At 45.6% G+C, this 20,862-nt stretch overlaps 1 protein-coding gene across 4 annotated transcripts in view; it reads right to left on the bottom strand.

Moving 5' to 3' along the window:
• Positions 1-3,326: 3,326 nt before the first annotated feature.
• The window catches only part of LOC115383087 (potassium channel subfamily T member 2-like), a 37,951-nt gene continuing 20,415 nt past the window's right edge, over positions 3,327-20,862 (bottom strand). For 2 of the 4 annotated variants that reach the window (XM_030085119.1, XM_030085123.1), the window contains 18 exons: positions 19,416-19,552; positions 15,391-15,454; positions 15,182-15,290; positions 12,530-12,638; positions 11,023-11,172; positions 10,717-10,946; positions 10,424-10,640; positions 9,281-9,386; positions 8,999-9,171; positions 7,248-7,319; positions 7,008-7,142; positions 6,829-6,940; positions 6,629-6,730; positions 6,409-6,492; positions 6,198-6,326; positions 5,824-6,121; positions 5,506-5,749; positions 3,327-3,444 (listed from right to left, as the gene is read on the bottom strand). In XM_030085119.1, the coding sequence (XP_029940979.1) occupies positions 3,327-3,444; positions 5,506-5,749; positions 5,824-6,121; positions 6,198-6,326; positions 6,409-6,492; positions 6,629-6,730; positions 6,829-6,940; positions 7,008-7,142; positions 7,248-7,319; positions 8,999-9,171; positions 9,281-9,386; positions 10,424-10,640; positions 10,717-10,946; positions 11,023-11,172; positions 12,530-12,638; positions 15,182-15,290; positions 15,391-15,454; positions 19,416-19,552 (2,589 nt within the window). The remainder of the gene's footprint in view (positions 3,445-5,505; positions 5,750-5,823; positions 6,122-6,197; positions 6,327-6,408; positions 6,493-6,628; positions 6,731-6,828; positions 6,941-7,007; positions 7,143-7,247; positions 7,320-8,998; positions 9,172-9,280; positions 9,387-10,423; positions 10,641-10,716; positions 10,947-11,022; positions 11,173-12,529; positions 12,639-15,181; positions 15,291-15,390; positions 15,455-19,415; positions 19,553-20,862) is intronic. The other 2 variants (XM_030085121.1, XM_030085120.1) reach the window with 2 other exon arrangements.

The raw sequence follows: 20,862 nt of genomic DNA, 5'->3' as shown, positions 1-20,862 counted from the left end.
GAACACCAATTCAATATTTTGAGGTTTTGACAACTAGTACACAAAGATTCTTTGCAAAAAGTTTTTAAAGTGTGCTATTTATCACAAATAGTGAGAAATGTGGTTGCATTTCATTAAATTTCAGATTCGCCCCTAATTAAAGTAGGTCCTGCAGCCACACTAAACAGGTGAGTACTTCAACAGTGGTTTTAGCATGTCAGTAAAGACCCATACTAAAGAAAGAAAAGCTGTATCAATATTTTTTAGATTAAAATGGCATACAGAGGCCTTTCAAACATGGGCGAAATTAAGATTTTCTTAGGGGAATCTTCATGAGACTGGAGAATCCACGCAGCACACACGAGGAGAACATGCAAACTCCACACAGAAAGGCCCCAGAGCCCCTAATATAGCAGTTCTAAGTATTTCCATCTGTATTTACGTCTAATAATTGTGATTTTGAGAACTGAAGGTTCTTTTCTTACCTGGGTGAAGCAGTTCTGGCTTGCTTCTGGGCAAGTTATGGGTTGTCTGTATGAAATGCTCATTTTCAACAGTCGTTAAACGCAAAACTGATGAAAAAATCCGGGAACAAAGCTGTTGAAGACGCTGTAAAAACTGTTAAAAACGCTGAATTCGCCTCTCGGGGAAAATGCGACCGAAACCGACTCTGGCTGGTTCAAATGTGGCAGAGTCTGTGCTTCTGATGACGGAGCTGCTCTTTTGATGACGCATTAGGCTTTACTCTGTTGTCATGGAGACATCGCAGGAAGTAGTCGCAGTCAACTTCCGGTAATGCAAGGCGATTCATTTTATTTATTTTTTTAATGTTTTTTTTATTATTATATAAACCGACAGAAAAATGTTAGTAGTTTGGCTGCCGGTGTTGTGCCAAGGTACTTACCCCCGATAGAAAGTGTATCCCCTGTTCGCGGGATGGGATTCCACGCTTAAAGCTGGGGTTGGCGATCTTGGAAAACTAGCGTTAGCATGTAGCATCTCCACAAGGCTCCGCCTATCGAGCTCCGCCCAGCTCCCACCCCATTGGAGGAGCTCCCGTTGGAAGCTGAGACGCGGAGACGTTCGCGGTGCGTTCCTGGCGTAACCTGTACTCAGCGCTTCGTTTCTTCGTTTTTCTTTATTTGCACAACGCCAAGGTATGGCGCACTGAACGGTGAGTAAACCCCCAAACATTCTTCTCCGCCGTTCTGCAACGACGCTCCGTCCTTCTATGCGAGCACCGACTGAACCAGGGTCAGTGCACGCGTACATGTACGCGCAGGGGGCAGGTCGAACGGCGAAGGGATTTGATTGGTTTAAAAAAGGTGTCCCCTCAAGACTATTGGTTGCTGTTTGTCCCGTTTAACTCCTGCTGTAGATAGCGGATATTTTCCAAACTACTTTAAAAACACGCTATGAATTGCTTCCCATCGGGTCACAAAGATCATTTTAACCAGTATTTAAAAAAATGTATCTCAATCAAATCGCCAACCCTGGCTTTAACAATGACAAGTATTGCTCTATCTCTCTTCATACCATGCTCATACATTGAGTTTTGATTGCTTTTGGGGATAATTTTTCTTATATTAGCCTTCTTCTGTTATTTACGATCATCCGGAAGATCTATCCACACTTTCAAAATAAAAGCACGTATCCATCCAAACACGAAATTCAAAACTTTTTTTTTTGAGAGAAAGTCCAGCCCAATGATAATAATATTAACGATAATGACAAGAATATCATCACTGATCCATTCAGTACATTTCTTGCTCTATTTAGAGACCATATTTAGCCTGCAAAAATCTGTATCCCCCCCTGAAAATGGTCAAATCATGAACTGTCATCATGACATTTATTTTGTGGTCATTTCTGTTTAAGACTGATGATATTGGAGAGTTTCAAAGCACTAGCTCATTTCTTCCCTAAGTTACAGGGGGGTACAAATAATTTCCGGGGATACACTTTCTATCGGGGGTAAGTACCTTGGCACAACACCGGAAAAAATCTCCCACCACTAATACTCCGACTCCGTTTTGTGGAACAGCGGATAACGCTTTTCTAAAAATGCTCAGAACCTCCTCTGGTACTGTTCTCTGCAGCAAAAAACAAGCAACAGCACCCTCTAGTGGCCAAAGATGCTCACTACATCACTTTGAGGGTTTTTTTGTGTGCAAATGTAAAACTTTCCTGAAATGAAAATGTGAAAATGATGCTTTTTCACCTGAAATGTCTTGTTTTTGTTGTTTTCACGACTTTGGTGATTCTTCAGAGTCACATTATAGCTGCACGTTACAAAAATGAAATCATCCAACAGCTTGAAACAGTTTATGTTAACTAGATTTTATTCCATAATATGGCACTTCAATGTGCAAATAAGGTTAAACTCAAGTACAAATATTTTCAACATTCAAGTACATATAAAGTCAAATAGTCAAACCGGTCAGAGATACAGACCTCGCTCAGACAGCCACGATCATAAATTGATAAGCAAATTCGTTTACTGAGCAATGCTGAAACAAAACAGGAAGAAAGAAAAGACATTTTCTGGTTACTAATATAGTACAAATCAAATAAATCCTTGATGGCACAATACTGAGTATTTAAAGGGTTAAACTAAGCTTTTAGTCCGTGCTAAAACCTCCTCCAGCCTAAGAAATGCGCTGCAGCGAACATATACGGGGTAACCATCAGTGATTGTACATAACTTACTATTTGAAGACCTCTACACCACTGCAAAACTAATTCTATTATTCAGCTACAAAAAATAAGCTCTGAAAGCTTTAATGCACATATCTTATTAAAGTCACGTAGTGCTGAAAGTTTAACACGATCGGTGGTAAAATGAATCTGCTTTAAAGAAGAAAACCTGATTTAAATCCTTTTTTAAATAAAAAAAAGCCGAGAGAGAGGATGAAATCCTCGTCGTGCCGTCAGCGTTTGTGTCTCCGGACCTCTGATTCACGAGAGGAGGCGGAAATGACGCAACCGCCAGAAAGCGCGCTTTCTGTGAAGGTCGTTGGTTTTAAAAATGCTGCAGGTGAGACGGACCCGACCGGAACATCCTCGGGGAGATGCCTTCCTGAAGCCCCGCCTCCGACCCGACAGCCGGAGCCTCCACATCATGAAAGCACTATTCTTACATACGGCGTCTGTTGGATGCAGAAAGGATGAAAATGTCGGCGGCGACGTCAAACGTCGCCCGACAAACGGGAGGCACTCGTATAATACAGTGTCAGACTGCAGCACAGGTTGATCTGATCAGACCCCCCCCCCCCCCCCCCCTCCCTCCCCCCTCCACCCATTGACAGCTGAAGGACGGGTGGAGGAGCGCCGAGCCCGGCCTGGATTCAGAGCTGGGTGTCTTCTCTGGCCTCGATGCTGAACTCACGCCGCTCCTTTAGGCTGCTGCTGTGGACGGGGGGCTCCTCCGGGACGTGGGCCAGGGGGTCCGAACGAATCAAGTACCTGAGAGAGAGAGAGAGAGAGAGAGAGAGAGAGGGAGAGGGAGGGAGATACAGCAAAAAATCCTCAATGAAAGTGACGTAATGTGGATATTTCCCAAATAAAGACTAATCTCCACATCAAGCAGGTAAAGAAATATGAAAGAATACAGTCATATCTATATTAATTACTATGTGAAGTATGTTTCCGGAGGTCAACGAGCTTTTTAAAAGCGTCACATTTCACTCCAGAAGCCATGAAGGACGCCGTGCAGCAGCGGCCTGAAAGGGAAGCATCCGTCTCCATGGATACTGATTGGTGCCTTTTCTTGCTCAGCTGTATTATTATCATTCATGTTGTTTATTTGTTTAAAAAAAATAAAAAAAAGCACTTTGAAAAGGACGCATTTCAACATTTTTTGGAGGGCAGCTGCTTGTTGCAGCCTGTGGGCTGAACAATAGACCAGAGACAACACCGCCTTGTAAATGGAAACGCAAACGATTAACCGGAGCAATAAGTATTGATTTGAGCTAAATTACACCTTTTTGTGAGCTAACATGAAAAAAATAACACATTTTAGCCTGTCTTGCTCATTTTTGTTGCCCTGTTGTCATGAATGTTCTTGAAATCATGATGTGAATCGACACAATTCTGCATCACAAATAAACTCATTTAATCACTATAAAGATTTTAAATATGTGGTGTCGAAGTACAGATGCTGACAATGTTGCATGAAGCCTGCACATATGAAAGCTCCTGGAGGGATGGAAAAAAATAATATTTGGAAACTGGGGAAAAGACGACCAAACAGCACCCACTAGCGGCCCAAAGCGAGAACTGCATCAGTTTCAAAACGGTGTCAAGTAAACCTGACTTTTTCTGAAACGAAAAAGCCATCAATGCTTACTTGAAAGATCATTTAAATGGGGTCAAAGGTCAGTAGTTTCTCCTGCATGGTCAACCTTCTCACTGCATCACAAAACATGGTTTCTGTCTGCAGTTTTTCCGTCAGTTAAACCTGATACGAGGAAGTTGAGCTCCTGACCGATTGTTAAAGACGAGTTTTAAAGTTTGTTGCATTTTATATCAACAGAAATAAAATGCAATCAGGATTATTTGGGGTTAAAAAAAAGGAAAGAAGTTGGACGTTGCAGCAGGTTTTGGGGTTTTTTTGTGGCGTTTAACTCAGTTTGGTTTTCCTCGGCTTCATTCAGGAGACTGAGATCACCTGAGAGCCGAACGCAGCGCGGCCTGATTCAGCCAATCAGGAACAAAAAGGGATAAAAGGATCTGAGGAAGCGATGATCTGGTTATTTCACTGTCCTGCTGTCACGCTGCAGACGGTCTGAAGTGTAAAAAACAAAAGCAGCAGAACTTTACTCTGTAAGCGATGGACTTATTACTGATTTTAAATATTAATTTCATGTTTTTTGTTTTTTTGATCATTTGAAATGAACAGTATTTTGTTTGTATTTGAACTATGACCAGAAATTATTCATCCATTCATTTGTGACTCAACATGCTGATATTTTAATTTAGTCACCATAAAGACATACTCATCAAAATGCTGCGTCTTTATTAATCCTCCTCTCTGCATTTGGGCTTTTTTTCAGTACATCAGGTTTCATAAATCCAAACACTGAATTGTGTTTCTGGTCACTTGACACATAACTTTAATATTTATAATGATTCGTTCATTTATCTTTGTGTTTTCCAGCTGCTTGTTGTTCAGCCGGTGAACTGAAGCAGTGACATTTAGGCCCATAAAAACCAGAACAAATCAGCTGGATGCATCAAAAAGTTCTGCAGCTGAGGAGACGTCAAATTTCACAATAAAACTTCTTGAAGAATGTCAAATATCAGATCCTATTTCCATCACTAATTATTTCAACCATAAATTGTGTAAAATGTGGGTTTAGATCCGGAGAAAGTGGACTGCAAAAAGAAATGCTGCACCGCTGTTCTTTTAATGTGAATTATTCCAGTCTGGATGACAGACCGCCTGCAGGAATCACACACACACACACACACACACACACACACACACACTCCGTTTTCCTCAACAGAAGCTGGAAGAAAACTCACACAATGTCGTTGATCTCCAGCCTGGTGTCGGGGGAGGGGTTGATCAGGACGTAGGACAGAGTGTTCTGGTGATCGTTCTGTTCATCTGCAACAGAAACACCGACTCCATGAGCAGGCAGAGAAAACCCGGTGTACAGAGGAAGAGTGTGTGTGTGTGTGTGTGGACGGGGGTGGTAGCGACCCTGCAGGTAGCCCAGGTTGACTCTGTTCATCACGTCGCTGGCCGTCAGGTTCGACAGGTCTTCTGCAGGGACGGAAACCACAGTTAGAGCAGAACCGGGCCGGCCTCAGGGCGGGGGCGGCCGGGGGGTCCATCACCATATCCGGAGGTGGGCAGGCCCAGGTGCCGCATGCGGTTGCGGACCAGCTCGGACAGCTCCTCCCTCTCGGAGCGCCGGTAGAGGCTGAGGCGCTGCTGGGCGATGCGCTGGGCGTGGTCCCGGCTGGAGTCCCGGCTCGCGCCCTGCCACCGCACGCTCTTCTTGCTCAGCCGCCTCGCCCACTGCATGCTCTTCTTCCTCCGCAGCGGCTGCTGCTCCGACTGCTCGGCGCCGCGGGACTCGTCCGTCCTGTCCTTCGTGTCCTCGCAGTCGTCCACGCTGACCGACACCTGGGACTGATGGAGACGGTTCAGAAAATTCAGACGTGGACAGCAATTTCATCCCCGCCACAGCGCCCCCCTGTGGTTTCACCTCCGAGGTGGAGAAGATGTGGGACTCGGTGCGATAGATCCCGATGGGGATCTCGGCGCTGGAGGAGCAGAGCTTCTGGAACAGCCTCCCGTAAGTACCGATCCACAGATCCTCCTCCTTCACCTTCATCTGAAACACCAGAGACGGCGGCGACTCGCTGTCAGTCTGGCCGATCGCGCCGGGAACCGACGCTCCCCTTCCTTTGACTCACGGCACAGAGGTAACCGGATCCCGGGGTGGTGTCCAGACCCAGCAGCAGCCTGGCGATCAGGATCATGTAGTCCTTCACAAAAGACTGACACACACACACACACACACACACACACACACACACACAAGGTTTTTATCAGCGAGCCGACACAAGAGGGCACTTGTGCTTTGCGATTCACTGGGGTGTGTGTTCTTGCAGGTGTGTGTGTGTGTGTGCCTACCTGATAGAGCAGGGTGTCCAACATGCTGATGCTGAAGACTCTCCCCGCGGCGAACGGGAGGCGAAACATGAAGGCCAGGTTGGAGCCTTTGTCACGCTCCTTCTATCAGGCAGAGCCATAAAGCACAGCGGCGGTCAGGGAGGAGCGCCGCTCCTCGCCACCCCCCTCCACGTGATCCACGCTGGCGTTCCCCCTCTTACCTTCTCCAGCCGGGACAGAGCCAGCGAGTAGCAGTCCTTGGCTCTGAACTGCATGAACCTCATGTTGGACGGATGAGTCAGCTCAGTGATGATACTCAGACTGGGAAACAACCTGGAAAACACCAGCATTTAAAGCAAAAAGTGGAGGGAAACACCATCAGTGACGCCGCTTCCCTCACCTGAACATGGTCTGGACGTTGACGATGGTCTTGGCGTCGGCCATGTAGTCCTCCTCGGCGCTCATCGTGCTCTCTTTGTCCACAACCACCAGGTTATCGGCGTAGATGATCCCACACTGCAGCAGGCTGTCCAGGCTTCGACACACACAGGACAGAGCGATCAGTAACGAGAAGACGCATCCACAGCGGCGGATCGTAATGAGACGATAAGTATAAAGTTATGGTGAAAACAGGTGTTACTTGTCGATGGTCCCAGCCATGTAGTAGACCATCGGGAAGCAGCAGATGGCCTCCAGGAAGTGATTATCGGGCCTGCAGGCAACAAATATGACATGGAAATGAGAAGCTGTGAGCAGGTTTATTGTTAATAAGAAAAATAAAAACAAGCAATAATAAAGAAAAATCACTCAAAAAACAAAAACGACGACCAGAGAATTCATGATTCATCGTGAAAAATAAGAAATGTCTTCATGGTTTTTGTAACTTTTGGAGGAAATAAAAGTTGAGTGAGTCTGTTTAGCGAAGCTTCTCAAGCATTTCTTGATTTGGATTTTTACGTTTGGTAAAAATTTGCTCAAAGGAAACAATTCAAAATGGAAAAAGGAAATCTGTTCAGGAGACGCTCGTTTCAGGACCTGGCAGACGAGCGAGACGTGAGGATCGCCGCGAAACACACATGTCAAGCTAACAGTGAGGACGGAGCGTGGGAGGAGGAGGAGGAGCAGCAGCAGCAGGGACGAGCTGCGTTCGGCAGACGGCGCTCAAGGAGGGCAGCGGTGTCAAACATAAGGCTCATGGGCCAAAAACCGGCTCCGGTCCAAACACCGCTCTGCTTCCTGCAGGATTTTAAACCCAAAGCGCCGCGGCCGGCTGACCTGAGGAGACCAGACGGCCTGTGGGCCGCCGTCAGGAGGAGGAGGAGCAGACGAAGATGAAGAGCTGAAGAGTTTTTTGTTTCCTGCTCTGAACCAGATCAGATTAAAAAGTATTTTTAAGTGCAAAAATACGAAAACATACAAGACAGAGCAGGACGAACATCTTTCCACTGATCTTCTGGGGAGACAATCCGTTCTGCTGATGAGTCAGTGTGGTCGTTCACTGATACTGGAACAATAAGACCTAAATCAAGCTTTTCATGGCATTTTCCGGAGGAAGCTCCCGCAGCTTTTCACTGTCACCGTATTCACTCATTCACACCTGTCAAGCAAGGCGCTCGAAACCTTGATTTTTTTTTGTTCTTTAAGGCAGGAGCTGATGGGAGCCTCTGCGGCGATTTGAACTCCTCAAAGTGTCTTTAAGTCCGCCTGCTGCCGGGACTCCTCCCCGCCGTCCAGCACGCCGCCCCAGACGGAACCTTCCTCCCTGCCTCTGACCAGAGACCCGACGCTGTGGAGGCACTCAGAGCGCAAGCGAGTGGGCGAGAGAGAGAGAGAGAGAGAGAGCGAGGGAGAGAGAGCAGCACACAGGTATAGCCGATTGTTTGGTGTGTGTGTGTGTGTGTGTGTGTGTGTGTGTGTGTGTTTCTGTCAGAGTCCTGAGTGCGAGTGTGTGGGGGCTGAAAGGGACACATCCGGGCTGTCGATGAAAGCCTGCGTGGCGCTCGCCAAAGAAATCATTCTCTCCATCTCGCTTCTATTTTTTTTTATTTTTTCTCCCTCTCCCCTTGTAGCAATATATATCATTCAAGTTCAAGGCAAAGCAAGTTGCCATGGCGACCGTCTGGAGGTACGGAGAGCGGCGTTCTTTTTTTTTTTTTTTTTCTTTTTCTTTTTGTATTTTCTTTGTCGCTGAAAACACACCGTCACTGAGCGGCGGCGCTCACCTCGCATCAGGACCGACAATGGAATCCCACCTCCACCTCCACAGCCCGGGCCTGAGTGCCGCGACGCACAACGCCGCCCGGCGGGAGGCGGGGGGGTGGAGGGCGGAGTGAAAGGAATGGGAAAGGTTGATGTGTGTGTGTGTGTGTGTGTGTCTTAATGTGAACTCACGGGTTGTCGAGCAGCAGCACGATGGGGTTGAGCTCCTTCCTGGGTCTGTAATACGCCCTGAGGGGCACGATGAAGTTGTAGAGGCCGTTGCCGGCCGTCTCGGCCGACACGATGATGAGCTTGTTCTTGAAGCCGTACGCTTTGGCGTCCTCGAAGCTGTTGTGGCGGCATCCCTGCGCCGGGAGACGAAAGACCAACGAGACAGGACAGGTAGTGTGAGACGGAGGCAGTCGGTGGCGCCGTGACGGAGTCGGGGGAGCGGCGGCGGCGGCGGCGGCCCACCTGGTCCAGCCGGAGGCAGCAGAACGGGGCTTTCTCAGCCAACAGGTGGCACAGGGTGGGCGAGCTCCCGATGTACGGAGAGTTAGGGGGGTAACCCTTCACATACCTAAAAACAAATCCACAACGGCACCGACAACACACGTCATTAAAGCGTCTGAGGAAAACGCTTTGTCAGCTTCTCTAGCCGAAAAAATGAGCATGGAGAAGCTGTTTTCAACGGCGTCTTTCACTGGAATCTGAGCTGTGAAGAATCGAGACTGAAATGAAAAACGAGCATCTTCTTAACCTTTTCAGACTTCAGCTTACGTTTGTATGCTGCTCTTTTTGAGAGACAGACAGAATCTCAGCGCGTTTTCTGAAGCTTCATCACGAACAGAAGAGTCTGGATTCAGTTTATTCTGCTCGTGTTTCACATTTCACTGGGAAGACTCGGTTTGCAGGATGTTCCTATATGTAGGAGGAAGCAGGTGGAGGAGGGAGAGAGACAGCAGGACTCTTTCACTCTCTCATCGTCTGCTTAATTGGAAACGGTGTGATAAGCTGTATTGGTTTTTTATTTTTACGACGGCATTTCCCCATACCGAATGCAACGAGTTTCACTGAAATTTACTGGACTCAAAAGTGCAAAAATGCACAAAAAAAAAAAGCCCAAAAAACAAACAAACAAACACGGCTGAATTTCAATACACAGACTTTTGTGATCACTAAAGACTAAATATATTTCCCTAAAGTGCACAAAAAAGCACAACAATCTTCATGCATGAAAAACACAATCTAGAGCAAAGCCTCATAAGTTTTATTTGCTGTTAAGTGTTCATCTAAACCAGGGGTGTCAAACTCATTTAGTCTGGGAGCCACAAACAGCCAGATTTCATCTCCAGTAAGCCGGACTGGTAAAATAAAGCCATAATAACCTTCAAATTTAAACTTTTAAAGCTCATCGTTGGTGTGGTTAAGTGTATACATGATGAAAATGTCCACAGAAAATGATGAAAATCTCAATTTAAAGCTAATTTTGGTGCAAAATAAAGTGAAATGTCTAAAAAAAAGACATTTTTCCTCCACTTTACTGTTAAATCCTTTAAAATAAAATGCAGTAATGCTCTGAAACATCGTGCTTTGAAGCGTATCGGAACCTCTTACTCAGTAGGCGAGTGTCCCTTCTCGTCCGTGAAGACGGAGTCGTCCTCCGACTGGTCGCTCAGGAGGTCACACGGCAGGATGGAGGTGGAGTCGGCTATCTCCTGCACCGGCGCGATGCTGGGCCGCCGGCCGCCCGTCCCGTTCACCGTGGGCGGCACCAGCTTCCCGCCGGACGGGTCCGGCGGACTGGTGTTCTGCAGGTCGATGGCGACGGTCCCTGCGGACAGACGGCTCTGAGGTTTGGTCCGAGGCGTCTCTCGCCAGACGGCCTGGCCGCGGCGGCTCGCTCTCACCCATGCTGGCGATGATGCTGTGCACGGGCAGCTGCGAGGGCCCGTCGTAGAGGCCCCCGGCCGGGCGGCCCTTGCGCTCCTCCTGGTTGAAGATGAAGGCGGAGTTCTCCTCCTTGGTGATGTTGATGTAGTAGCACGTGTCGGTGGCGGCCATGATGTGGCGCGGGCCGGGGTTCAGCAGGATGCTCTTGTTCTCCTCCCGCTTGATGCCGATCAGGCAGACGCCGTACCTGCAGGTCAAACAGCCCATAATGTAAACGCTCGCCAGGCTTTCTGGGAAGTTGTGACGCTGCAGTTTCGACTCACTTCTTGTGAGCGTGGAAGGAGGCGTAGGTGAAGCTCTTCCCGTTGTACTCGCCGAAGAACTTGCTGTCGGACACCCGGATGTGGTAGACCTCGTTGCCGGAGCAACAGCCGTACATCCTCTGCCACTGCTCCGGAGACTGCTGGCCCTCTCTGCATCGATCCGGAGGAAACGTGGCGTCAGTGATGCTTTCTGGAGAAATGTTGAAGTCGCAGCCACCGCTGACCCGGTTCGCTCTGTTTGATGGACGTTGTATTCAGCTCTGAATGTGTCTGATTTATGAGGATTATCTTTGGCGGTCCACTGGATTAAGTCTGGATCTTGAGGGTGTGGAGACCCTGTAGGAAACCCCTGAAACATCTGGCCTAAAGAAAAAGGAGCCAAGTCTACGATCCGCCTGACTGGTTTTACTGATCTGACCTCATCTTTACTGGAGCGAACATCCATTCAGGATCACGAATGATCGAAACTTTATGCTAATATTTGGCGTCTTTCATCCTAAAATGCATTTTCTTCATGATATTTACTAAAATCAGGTTAATCAGAGGCTGAAATGACCTTCCTGGTTCCATCAAATGATCAGTGACTTGTTCCGTTTCTGAATGTTGCTCACAGACGACAGTAAAGAAAATAAATAAATTCCCTAAATTAACCTTTGGCTTGTGTGATTAGAGTCTTTTAGTGTCCTCAAAAAACGCCAGAACAATGAGAGTTTTCCTTCACTTTTCAGTCACAGTAACATAATAATCACCATCAATCAGCCGCGTTTGTTATGAAGAAAGAGAGAAGCGTCCACCTGTCGCCCTGCGGCCCACCGGGCCGTCGAGGTCGCTCCGGGTCGACCCCCCCCCCCCAACCACACCACCACCACCACACCGAGGCAACAGCTCGCATGCTCTCTTATTAAAACTTCAAAATATTTACACAAGGTGATTTACGAATCAGATCTTCACTCCAACTTTCTTATTTCGGCGAAAAGTGAAACACGGCGCTTCCGCTTCCCTCATTTCTCATTTTAAACTCATTTCCAGATGACTGATGCGTCGCAGCGTTCGTCTGCACGCGCGCAAACACACACAAGCGCACACAAAGCAGAAGCCCGTGCACACCTCCGTGCTCCCTTTCAGCAGCTGTACTTTCTGAGGAGTTGTCAGGAGCACAGTGAGAACCGAAGCCCACTGATTCCTCTTTCCTGCACTTATTTTTTTTCCCCCCTCTCAGCCGCTGACATCAGCCTTTAAAAGTGATCTGTTTGCATGCTGTGAGAAATCATTTTCCACCAGAGAGCTTTTCAAACTGTTTTACAGGAGAACACATGCTAAAAAGAATCAATCCAGGCGCCGCCTGTTCTCTCTTTCCGTGCACTCCGGCTCCGTCCCGCTGAGACCCACACTGAAAACGGGACTTTTGTCTCCGCCTCGGCGGGTTTGGCCTCCCTCGTGGACTCTATTCACGAACCGCAGAGCTGCAGGAACTGGAACTATCAGGCGGAATGGAGGAGCGACTGACCGTCCGCGGGAGGTGTGCACGAGGAGCGTGACCAGGGTGGAGGTGGCGGGGCACACGCAGTTCAGGGCCAGCATGGCGTACTTGAACTCCTCCTCACACACCACGTGATCTGGAAGGGAGAAAACCAGGCGGGAGCATCTCTGTTCATATATGATTCTCCTCATCACTTTAGCTTCACGTGCACTGACCACAAACATCTCAAATGTACATAAAATTTTACTTTACCATCAAAAAATTGCTGCTTTATTTTAAAGTTTACATTACAAAGCACAAACCATCAGGCAGCTTTCAGTCTGCAAACCCCAAAATAAAGATTTATTTCCCACCAAAAAAAGCAAAATTACCATTTAAAATCAAAACAGCGCCTAGATTATCACAAATCAGCTCATTTCCTGATGCATCGACTGAATCTGCTCTTTAAAACTGAGTCCTTTGTTCACTCTTTTTGTGCAGTTTTCTTAATTTAGTGCTGTAATTTATTCTTATCTTTATTGCTTTGCTGATTATACCTTGTTTTTTTTTCCTGTTTTGATTCTCTGGAGGCTGTAAAATCAAGTTAATCTCTTTATCCTTCTCATTATTAGTAACACTGTTTTTGCATTTGCTCCTCTTAAAAAATCTGTAAAAAAAAAAAAAATCAGTGTTTTCATTGAAAATTTCACAATTTGTTTGGTAGATTTGTCGACCCAGATTGGAGCCTCTTGAGGGCCACTTTTGGCCCACAGGCCTTATGTTTGACACTCCTGATTTAGACCATAAAGATAAAAAAACCCTGAATGTCAGTAAATCCAGCCGAGTAGCAGGTAGCGGTTCCTGTCTTTAACTCCGGCAGTGTTGAGGGCAGTTCGGCGCCGGCGCCGCCGGTTCATGGAGTCCTCGCTGGTTGCCTGGCAACAAGAAAGCCATGAAGCCCAGGGGGAAATAATTACAGCCTTCAACTGTCTGTAAAACGACCGTTTTCGGTGCTTTAGACTCTTTTCGGGTTGGTATGACTCCGCAGAGTGAGACGTAACGGAGAGGACTTTGTGCTCAGGTAACTTCATCAGCTGCAGCCTCCTCGTCAAATCTCCCAGAAAACAAACATTTCGGTGGCGGCAGAAAAACGAGGCAACTTTAATTTCCCTGCTGGTGAAAACAAGGATTTTTCATTTTTTTTACTTTTTGATTTCTGGAGCTCCTCTGACCACAGATCATCTCTGTGACTGAGCTCCGGCACCGACGCCGAGGATTTATCACTTTTCCTCGGTTTCGCAGACCGGCTTGTCATTTCAAACGGAATTAATTGTGTTTCAAATTGAGTCCCCACCGATGATAATTCCCCCGTCAGTAAATCACCAAACACGCCCTCCTCTGAACAAAATGCCATCCATTAGTGTATCCTGTCGCTCATTTCACAGAAGTCATAATTTAAAAAATGGAAATGACATTAAAAAGAAGAAAAAGAAAAAGAAAACAGATTGTATTGTTCTACTTTAATTTATTGGTGATGATGGTGGGAGTGACTCCAGTCGATCCAGGGAATCTTTAGTGCAGCAAATAGGGAGAACCAAGAGAAAGCCGAACTAGTTTTCAACATTTCAACAGATAAATGCTTTCTATGTGAAATTTTCAATTAAAAAAAAAACAAAAAAAATCCCCAAACAATCAAATTAAAATCAAAGTTTCCTGAAAGCAAAACGATGCGTTTTCACCTGAACCGCTGCCGTTGGTATGTAGATCACAAAGTAACTTACACTACAGGGGATTTTATTGATAACAGTCGACTTATTTTTTCCATCTAACACGTTTGTAGTGAAACACGACTGAAATTTCCCTCATTTCATTTTCCACCTCGACTCGTTCGTTCTCGTTCATCGTTAAGTTTCCATTACTGGAATTCTTTCATCTCAAGACGAGGAGTTTAATCTTTGCAGTATAAAACATCAGCGGAATATACATGACATCCTTCATGATGCTTTTACACCTCTGATATGCTGATTCAGGTTGTTTTACTCGTCTCAGCTCTAAACATTTTATACACTGCAGCTTCAATATTCAGGCTGCTGAGGGAAAATACAGTTTATTTTATTTTTCAGCCAGTTTACAACTTTCCTAATCTTGCTTTTGTGGGTTCAGTTAATCTTTCTCTTTGTGTCAAGACTCATAAATTATTTGTTTTTTTTCCCTTTTCTGGGCAGTCACAGAGAGTTTCTTCTCCAAAGAAACTAATTTATGAACTAATGATGCTGAAAAAATAAGCAACAGCAGGAAGACAGTAGAGATAAACTGCAGAGTGCAGACGGTGGAAGACGACTCTTAATATTTATATAGGTAGGAGAAGATAGGAGTATTATTGAACACAAAAAATTGTTTAAAAAACACAGATCTGGTTTTCTTTTTCAATTTCTGCATAAATCTCCCAAACAATTAACATTCAGTCAGTTTGGATCTGCTGATTTGATGCATTATTAGTTTTCGTGTATCAGCAGATTTCCTGCACTCAGAGTCATTTGAGGACAAAAATGTCCCATTAAGTCTTTTTAAAAACCACTTTATAAAATCTCGAGATCATTTTTTGAGACAGACGCTTTTATAATCCTTCATAATATTCATATAAATGCTGCTGATTCATGTCGTAGAAGAGGAACAGGATCGTTACTGACTGACTCTTACCTGCAAATTTAACATGAAACTTGTTCTCCGGTTTGAGTATTTGAACGTACAGGGGACAGTTTGGAGCGAAGTCCTTGACGGCCCAGGCTCTCAGGATGGTCTGGTGGTCCTGGGGGGGGGGGGGGGGCGGGCAGAGGAAGTTATTCTCACACTCGGCAGTGACGAACGGGGACTGAAATGCGGCGTTCATTAAATGTTGTTTGTCTCACCGCAGCCATGCGATCCACCTCATTACGGCTGCTCAGAATGAAACAAGCCTCCGCATCATCCATCCTGCAGCCGCAGAGGGCACAAACGAAAAAACACAATTTTATAAATCAGAAAAAAAAAACCCAGAGCAAAACAAAAGAGGAGACACCAGGAGCGGCTTTTCAGTCGCAGCAACACTGTGAAATAACATGGAGTGTACAGTGGCTGTCATTTACTTATTTATTTAGCATATATGATTAATCGAAGCCAGAAGAATGCAAAACAAGTGTGGGAGTGTTTGAAAGAGTGCCAGACGCAGGATGCAAGCTCGACACACACCCAGTCATTTACTTCTAAAGGCTCCATCAGCGCCAGCCAATCCAATGTGATGAAGTTATATAATCCATTAGCGTTGCGTTAATGGGAGGAATCCTGCAGCCTGTGATCCGTCCAACGCAGGACCAACACACGCTCACGTCTGGAGATCGTTTAGGGTCAACCTCACGCGCACATGCATGCACAGAGAGAACATGCAAACTCCACGCTGTCAGAATCTGAACCCCTGAAGCTGCAGTTTGTTTGTTTGCAGATTGTTGCAGGACCCTGCTGCAGCCCTGAATGGATGTGTGGCTCTGAGGAGGTTTAATCCAGACCGGAGCTGCTGCCTTCCTGTTATACCTTGGTCTGGATCAAGTCTGGACAGAGGAGCTACCAGAGAAGCTCTGTCCCCGTCTGCAATCCACATTTTCAGTTCTAATCTGGCCTAAATTTTTGCTGTCGCTCCATCATGTTTGGACAAGCTGCTGCTTCAGCTTAAGCCGTGATCAAATTAAAGAGGAGTGACGGGCTGCGAAACCTTGAAAAAAAAAGAGTTTTTCTGAATACTCGAACACGAATTTGTAGCTTTCAAGGACAGATTTTATAAACACGCCGAGGAAGTGTTTTACATAATGTGTTCTGCCAATAAATGTAATGACCTCTAAAATCACAGCAGCTCTGAAACACAAAAATACGCTAAGAAATAAATATTTGTGGAGGCTTGTTTAGCGTGCAGGGCGCAATTTACCAGAGGTATAGGTGTCTATCTACATAACGCCCCACCCCACCCCCTCCTCCCCTCCTTCTACTGAACTATCTTCATTATTAAGGGGATTGAATCTGTTCAGTTCAATGCAAAGGTTTATTCATAAAACTCCAAATAAAACATAATCCTCTACAAAGAAAATCCAAGTATTGCAATTGAGCAAAAAGTGATGGTGGAAAAGAAAAACTACTTTTAACAGGAAGAACCAGACTCAGAGGAGGAGGATTCCTGAAGAACCGGACCCTGGCTCTGTTCACACGGTAATGTTTCCGAGTGAAACTGGAAACTCTGGGTGTGTTGTTCTTGTCTGTTGTGCTCGGAGTCACTGAAAATGCACATTTTCGACTTCCACCGTGGAGCTTTTTGAAAATGCTCAGACTCCGCCTCTGTGGAAAGTGTGTTACTTCATGGAAGTTCTGTTTCTGCGTATGAGCACGAGGGCTGTAGTCACTAGTTCTTCAGATCATAAACCGACCAAACAATGAAAGGAAATCCCAGTAAACCTGAATTCAAACTCTCCTGCTCTGAAGTGAAATATTGAAAGATATTTAGTCAAATCCACTTCCTGTCGTGTTCAGTCCTGAAAATGTTCCACATGTTACGGTTTGAATCACTTCAGCCTTCACTTTCATACTTATTCCAGTTTTAAAATACCAGTTTTCATAAAATACGAAACGACTTCTACCTCCACGTCTTCTTTTTTCATCATGATTTCCTCTTTCTTCTCTTCACGCGTCACATCCTGCGCACCATTCAAAGGACATTTACCGTCCTGAGAGTTTTTTTCTTTTCCTTAAATCACATTTGACACATGTAAAAAAAAAAGATTCATTGTCTTCTTCAAGGCTACAGAAATAAACCTGACACGCAGATTGACGGCAGGTTTTTATTCCGGCGCTCCGGCGCTCCAGCGGTCTCATTCATGGAGGCTTTAAGGCTCAAAGCGGTGGGATGAATGTGAGACGGATCATGTTGGCTTCCCTCGGAGGAGCGGTTGACTCCACCGCTCAGAAGAAAAGAGGAGAGTCTGAATTATTAATTACAGTATGCGCGACGCATAATGGGACTGACAAGCCTATTTACCAAGAAAGGCACGAGAGATTCTCGAAGCGATCCTCAGGACAAAAGTGATTTACATCCTGCTCACAGTTAACACCTTTCCACAAATCCAACATGGCTCCGTCCGTCGCATAGAAGACATGCGCTCAGAAGCAGCACACTGCAGTTCAAACATGAAAATCAATCATCTGGTAACAAGTAGAACTGGTGATGGAGACGGAGGAGGCTTCATTTTTCACCTTTTAATAACAGCAATTATCTCCAGGACAGCTATTCTGATTTCTGAGAGCGGCTCGGCTCGCGTGGCAGTGAGAGAAATAACTTCACCTCCGGACGGCAAACAGACTTTCTGATGCGACGGATCCAAAACGCTGCAGCGGTGATCAGGCGACATTCAGCCGTTCACACAGCGGACGATTCCCGCCACGCCAGAAGCCGACAGCGATATTAATGAGGGAAAATCCCACCATCTGAGATTAACAACGCTCATTTTTTACTTCTTTTAAATTTAGGATTAAATAGATCAGATGGAATATGGAAGAAAATGACGTTACTAGTTAGCTCATAAAACGTGAATCATGTCCTCTGATTCTTACTTTGGAACGTTTCAGTCTTCAACATTTCGTGCTTCGAGAGATGGAAAACACACACACACACACACACACACACACACACACACACACACACACACACACACACACACTAGCCCTATCTTGAGTGTCAGCACAGCTTGTGGACGTTCAGACACATTTAAGTTGCTAATATTAAGCTTTGATCTGCTGTTTGAGTGCTGATTTTTCAGTGTGTCACATTTTAACAGGCACATAAAGTCCAAATCGATTTCTCATTTCCATGAGCGCACAGCGGTCAATCCACCATCACGCCCGGCAGCACATGCACGAATAAAGGTAAAAAAAAAAAAAAAATTAAAGAAAAGATGATAAAATGAAATGGTTCTGGATCACCACAGGTTTGAATGTGAATGTGTGTTACTGTGTGTGTGTGTGTCCTGTGGTGGAGAGGTGATCTATTTATTGTGTAACCTGCTTTTATCCAAAGAACCTAAAATAAAATGTTTTATAAGTAAAATAAAAAAAAAAAAAAGGGTTCAGGATGGATGTGCATAAATGTAGAAGCTGCCAAAGTTAGACTGGCTCCAGCAGGACAGAAGATGAATGGATGAATTCTGACTGTAAACTGCTACAAGGACATTTTTTTCATGAAGTAAATACTGCCAGTCAAAACATTTTTTATTTTACTTACTTTCTCGTTCTTCCAGTATCACTATCACTTTAAATGGTTTACCTTTAAGAATATGAAATGTCAAATGTCTGGTGAGTGATTTGGAGTGTGAAACTTTGGAAAAAATGAACTCCATGTTTTCCCTCCTGTTTCAATATAATCCATCACTTGGAACATGGAAGTATTTCTGTCAAGTAATCAAGTCTTAGTTCATCACTCAGATCAGTCTGAAAGCACAATCAGTACGTCTGAGTGTGCAACTCGACGCGCTTTATGCTGGATTTTCAATAAATCAGGTGGGATCACCGCCGGTGCGCCGGAGAACGCAGTGCAGGATCCGAACGGAAAGATCTGGGAAAACTTTCTGAGTTCTGGTTTCGACAAAGCATGACAAGTCCTGTCAACTCCCACTGGATGGAAATAAAAGGTTTAAGAAGACGCCGTCGCAGTTCAAATCCAGCCCTCCTTGGCGCCCTTTGTTATAGGTTGTCTTGGTAGTTTTGACATAAGGAAGATATTTTTGTAGGGGATCATTGTGTGGGGAAAATAGAGGAAAAAAAAAAAGATGTCAATGCATTAGACTTAGTGTAGAGTCAGTGCAGAGAGAGAAAATGGCTTTATAGAGCAGGAGAGCAAGACCAGAGCAGGAACGTCACTCACTTGGCTCTCAGCAGGTCCTGGTCTTTGAGGACGGACCCCTGCAGGTAGATGACTCTCTGGGACCACAGCGGGATCTGCAGCACCCGCCTCACCTGGAGGTCCATTTCAGACGGGCACAGGATCACCACGTAGTAGTCCTGCGAGATCACACAGGCACCCAGTCAGCGCAAAATAACTCTGAAAAGTCCACCAGATCCCTCTGTATTTGTCGAGGCCTGTGTCTAGATTGAACTCAGACGTGACTAACTGGAACTCCACGCCCATGCAGTGTCGTTTAAAGCGCCATCACGACTCTTCGGATCGCATTACAGCGCGCAGAAACGCTCAATTCTGTCAAAACAAACGCCAGTCGGCGCCTGCGTGCTCCATTTAGGCCATTTGTTGTGGGAAACAAGCAGTTTTCCTCCCTGGAAAAACGCTTTTCCTGCCATGAAGCACCAGAAAACGCCATCGCTGCCATAGCCAGTCATAATAATTCACCGTCTAAAAAAAAAAAAAACAACCAAAAACATGCAGTAAAACGTTTACAGAACTGATATGATCACAGCTCGCATGTTGAGAGACACAATAATGAGTCCGGGTTTCTTTCCAGCCGATTGTTTCAAGGCTGATTAGAAACAAATTAACAAAGAAAAGTGGAACCTTTGCCGCTATTTTTCCATTATGTGGTTTGCCGGTTATCGCAGCGATTATATGACTCACACTGAAAAATAAAAAAGACATTTTCCCTCCTGATACGGAGCTTTATTCAGCTCTCTGAATTTAACAAAAAAAGGTCCCAAATTATACGGCTCTGTTTGAGAAAATTACTGAGAAAATGTTACACTTTTTTTGGGGGGGGGGGGATTTTGATGAAGGGAACTAGAGTTCACACAACGATTTTCAAAAAAAATAAAAAGGTTTATCAAATCAGCGATCAATGCAGCGATCAGCTCTGAGGCCTGGTTTTCGCTGCACCTCCTCTCCGCTCTCATGACGCTCCAGCTGCTTCCATGACGTCCCGTTTGCACCAACAAGGCTTTTTTCCTGTTTTTTATCCGCTATTGTGGAAACCAGAAAAAAAAAAAAAAAAAACAAGAGCTGCATACTTCATTTCCTATCAAAGCCTGAAGGCTGTACTTTGATTTAGATATTCTTAGTTAAAAGGTTTTTTTTTTGTGTTTTGTTTACAGTATAATTCTAAAGTGAGACTTCCAAGGACGCCTGAGACTCCGGGGCCGGTTCCAGGCTTTGTCGGCTCAAGCTTGTCAAAATCAGACCTGCATCTATTCCGCTTTATTCAAATGAGTGTTGTGGGAGGCTGAGTGTGTTGCTATCTGTATCTGACGGTGTTCGGAGACGGGATCCACCCTGGACGAGCTGCCACAGGACTCGGACCGGGGGGCTTCTCGCTGTGAGCGACAGACGATCGCTCGTCCTACGTAACGTGTGCAGATGTTGTTTCCAT

This window comes from Salarias fasciatus (assembly GCF_902148845.1).
Source record: "Salarias fasciatus chromosome 7 unlocalized genomic scaffold, fSalaFa1.1 super_scaffold_4, whole genome shotgun sequence".
In the NCBI taxonomy this organism is placed as follows: Eukaryota; Metazoa; Chordata; class Actinopteri; order Blenniiformes; family Blenniidae; genus Salarias; species Salarias fasciatus.
Note: the sequence above shows the minus strand (reverse complement) of the source record. Positions and strands in the feature narration are given on the sequence as shown.